Below are 4,447 nucleotides of genomic sequence, written 5' to 3'. Positions count from 1 at the left end.
ATATATATATATATATAAAAGATGCATGTTATAACTCATGAATATTAAACTTAGAAAAAACGATCAAACCAAATCAATTAAATATATAATATGTATTCATATGTATAATTTGAAATATATCATATTTCTTATCAATATAAAAATAAAAACTAACACAATAGCGAATTCTTGATTAACCCAAAATCTTGTATCGTTCGCGAAATCTTTCGGAGTAGCGGCATGCGGTTCCACCAAAAGAAGTTGCCGTTTTAACTTTGGGAAGGCACACAAAGACCACAGAGTCCGTCTCAGTTCGGGATCCGGAAGTTCAGTAGCCAGTCGGAGATTCTCGTAAGAGATCTTTTCATTGGGTCGTTGATTCCAGGCAAACAATACTGCCATTTGGAAGGTTGTCACATCTATATCAAATCGTCCCACCTTATTTGCAAATGTTATCTGAAACATTCGCGTCATGAAATATGCATTGAGATTAACATGTTTTGGATTTTTGAAGTATACTGAATACGGATAGAATTATTAATGTGTAAAGTATATATACCGTGCCATTCGACATGTGATGATGCCATTGCAATTTCCTTCCACTATGCTTTTTTTTATAAAACTCTTCGACTTCCGGAATATAGTCTTCCAATTGTAATGGCAAACTTACGGTGACGCGTTCACTACCTCTGGCCCACGCACCTGCATTAAGAATCTACAAAAAATATAGCAGATTCTCTTTATATCTTTAACATCTTTCTTTTTATACTAATTTAAAATGAGAACATGTACATTTATCGAGAAACAGTATATTACCTTAATATTTATGCTATCTGCAATAGCAGCTCGACATTGTTCCTTAAATTGTTGATTCAGATCCTGAGATACTTTAATATCTTGGAACATACGGGCTAATTTATTAACAAAATCTGCGGGCATGCCAACTTCACGAAGCATATCTACCATATTTTCTTCTTTTTCTGAATCCGTTGTCGTATCTAATATTAATCGTCTAGTTAAATGCGCCTTATGATAACGCATAAATACGTCTTTATTTTGAACATATTTTAGCACCAACAACTAAAATAAAAAAAATGCAAGACAGAATAAACTTCTCAGAAAAGATTTGATTTCTAACTTCCACGGATATAGTCATCTCATTATGTATACTGACCACATCTTTCAATTTATTTTCGATTTCATCAGTAGTTAGTTTCTTACTGAGTGGTGTTTTTCTAAGAAGCATATCACAGAAATTTGCTAAGAGTTCTGGACACTTTGATTCGGCTAGTCCATTATTATTAGTAATAGGTCTATTATTTAAAATGGATGCGCAACAGATTCCAGAGCCCTGCCGAGTAGACAAATCTAACTTAAATACCGTGGCGTCATTCACAACGAGCTTATAAGCTTTATCTCGTGCTGTAAGAAACCGTGGATCATCATCGAATGCCTCTTTAACGAGTTTGGAAAATCTATGGAAAAGATCTAACAGTCTTTCCACGTATTTTTCTGAATCTTGAGTGATAACATCTACAGCTGCCATCATATCCGCTAGACCTGCGCTCGCGATATGTTCTTCCAGATTTCTTAACATAGGATTGACGCCGTCGGGTACTCTATCCATTAATTTCAGCATGAGACGAAGTTCTACAATTATTCATATTAATAAATACCGATTATAGAAGCAGCATTGTAAAATTAATCATAAACTAGCGTTTTCTCTTGGCTGCATCACCCACTAGTGCAACACTCGGACAATGTAGCGTGTTTCCATGGCTGGTGGTAAGCGAACTCATTTGGTATACTGTGTTTCCATGGCTACGGTGTAATGCAAATTTTATTCACAAAGTGCAAAGGATTTTGCTACACCGTCTCAAAGAGCCAGTGTGACATTTAAAATTTAAAAATAAGAAATCAAGCAAGAACAGCACAACAATACCATGATGTATACCATTCTAGTGTAGCTGAGTGTAGCGTTTACACGTACTGGTGCGGTGCGAGGCTGCATCCAGTGTATCCCAAAAGAAAACGCTATAAAACATAAAAAAATTACATTGTGAATTTTTATTACTTACTATCAGTTTGATTATGTTGAATCATCCGTGGACATTCAGCGAGTATCGCTGGTTTAAAGGTTGCAACTAACACTTTCACGCAACAATCCGTTAGTCGTTGCATACTCGCGGAATTTGGTTCCAAATATTTCTGAGCGCGTGCCTCTTCTTCCCTTAATTTCAAATCGGCGTAACGCATATAATTTTCAACACCGTGCATAGACAGATATTCTGGAGCTTTTATCCAGTAAAATGCTTCAGTGGCTTGTATATACGCAGCTTCAAAATTTTCTCTATATATCTGAAGTTTATCCGTTGGATTTGAACACAAATTCACTAGAACATTATACCATTATTAATAAAAAAATTACTATATATAAATTTATGGATGTTTCATTAATTACCATAAGATTCTCTGACACCAATAACGAGTTGAGAATCAAACGCTTCGCCATTTCTTTCAGCTCGTACTAATCTCATAGCCGCATCTTGGAGTTTTTGTTTTATTTCATTGAATATACTTTGGTTCCAACTATCCAACATTAGCTGTATAAAAGAGGAGTAAGATTATACAATATTTCAATTATTATAAAATATTACAACATATTAATTATATCATGTATATATCATACTAAATGTATTTGAGTCTTTTACCTTTCTAACAATGTCGTCGGGCTGGGTTTTCTTCTGCGTGCTAGAAGAACTAGTTTTTCCCGCGAGATACGTTTCTAGTTGCCTAAATGGTGTTGGTAAATAATTACATTGGGTAAAAAATTTTCTCCATTCGGCGATGTACGCTTTCAATAATGCTTGTTCTTCTTGATGCGCTAAAACTCTCTGTAAAAATTTACAACCTTGTATAATATTTTTTATTTCAGTCAAATTTCAAAATATAAAAAAGATATTATTCAGAGTGAGAAAAAAAAGAAAAAAAAATGTAAACGGAAACGGAAGTCAGAGAGGATAGCGGAGTAGGGAGAGAGCGCGGAATAGTTGTAGATTAGGTTAGGTTAAGTTAGAGTAAGTTAGTGTGTAAGTTAGTTAAGTGCTATTATATAAAAAAAAATGTGTAATCTCTAATCTAAAGGGAAAAAACATATATATATATATATATATATGTATATGTATATATATATGTGTGTGTGTGTGTGTGTGTGTGTGTGTGTGTGTGTATATATACACACACATAAATACATATAAAAAAGATATTGAAGATACAGTCTTGATTTTAATTTATAAACTCCTTTTCTCTTACCAGTTGAGCTTGTTTTATAAAGTCCATTATATCCTCTTGCAAAGCATCACGTAACTTGGGAGGCCCTTTGTCATCCCAGAGGCATACGTGAACGGAATAAAACAAATCCTGCCATTCGCCTTGCGTCACTGGCTCTTGCTTGAGCAGTTTTAATATAATTGGACGCATGTATGGCCATTTGTCCTCGAATGTAAATTGTGTCCTATCCTAAATATTAATATCATACATCAGATAAGTGATTAAGATATGAAAAAGGAGCAGAAAACAAAGTTATGGAAATAATGTTTGATATTCAGCATGAATTCAATTAATCCAATTAATCGTTGAAACGTAAAATGTGTTCAGATTCCCACTCGAGTGTTCTCTAAATATCATATTATTCTTGTTTAATATCATATTCAGTAAACATCAACAAGAATAAAATAGTACCTGGATAACACATGGGTGGGAATCTGAATACAACCTAAGCTGAATCGTCATTGTGATAAACAAAAAAGAAATCTTTCAGATCATGATATCAGTTTCGCACAGGGGACGCGCCCCCGGTTATCACGACAATCCGTAACAAGATAATGTCGATCATTGCATGGATGAAGTCCTCGAGATCGGTATTATGCCTCTTCTTCACAGGAATTTATTTATTCGACGTTCACTAACCTTTAACAACGCCATCACAAACTTTTGACGGGCACCAAGATTCGCAGGATTATACGTTAATGGACATGCACTTGATATACACGCATGAACGAGCTCGTGTGGTGCGAACCTGCCGGTCGACGGGGGTTGTCAGGAGGTAGAGACGAAACCTTAGATTAGCGTGAAACACGACGTGGTGCGGGCCACATCGCGCCAGGATTCCGCAATCGCTCGCCCTTCTGGCGCGGAGTGTGCGGACAAGTCCTGGAGCGTCGTCCCCAGAGCGGAAAAATAAATTCGCGTGTTTCCTAGTTCTATCCCCTTTCCTTGTCGCCTACGTAGCTGCCAGTACCTGCATACACTGTACGATCGCAACAAAATCCCTCTTCTCTCGCGCGCGTAACTGGCAAGTCTCGTGAACAATTCCCTATGCGATGTTCCGCACGATTGGACAATCTCGCGAGAATTAATATGGCAGTTTCAACTTATGATACTCTCGTATCGTTCGTGTTCGATGGAT

The 4,447-nt window shown here is 36.2% G+C and overlaps 1 protein-coding gene across 1 annotated transcript in view; it reads right to left on the bottom strand.

The window, feature by feature from the left end:
- The window catches only part of LOC108689763 (cullin-5), a 5,443-nt gene extending 1,177 nt beyond the window's left edge, over positions 1-4,266 (bottom strand). The window contains exons 1-9 of the mRNA XM_018196693.1: positions 3,949-4,266; positions 3,292-3,498; positions 2,691-2,873; positions 2,441-2,582; positions 2,058-2,372; positions 1,154-1,629; positions 796-1,059; positions 539-694; positions 155-435 (exon numbers count right to left, since the gene is read on the bottom strand). Of these exons, the coding sequence (XP_018052182.1) occupies positions 155-435; positions 539-694; positions 796-1,059; positions 1,154-1,629; positions 2,058-2,372; positions 2,441-2,582; positions 2,691-2,873; positions 3,292-3,498; positions 3,949-3,963 (2,039 nt within the window). The 5' untranslated portion in view covers positions 3,964-4,266. The remainder of the gene's footprint in view (positions 1-154; positions 436-538; positions 695-795; positions 1,060-1,153; positions 1,630-2,057; positions 2,373-2,440; positions 2,583-2,690; positions 2,874-3,291; positions 3,499-3,948) is intronic.
- Between the last annotated feature and the right edge of the window lie 181 nt (positions 4,267-4,447).

The sequence above is a fragment of the Atta colombica genome, unplaced genomic scaffold (genome assembly GCF_001594045.1).
Source record: "Atta colombica isolate Treedump-2 unplaced genomic scaffold, Acol1.0 scaffold276, whole genome shotgun sequence".
NCBI classification, from domain to species: domain Eukaryota; kingdom Metazoa; phylum Arthropoda; class Insecta; order Hymenoptera; family Formicidae; genus Atta; species Atta colombica.
Note: the sequence above shows the minus strand (reverse complement) of the source record. Positions and strands in the feature narration are given on the sequence as shown.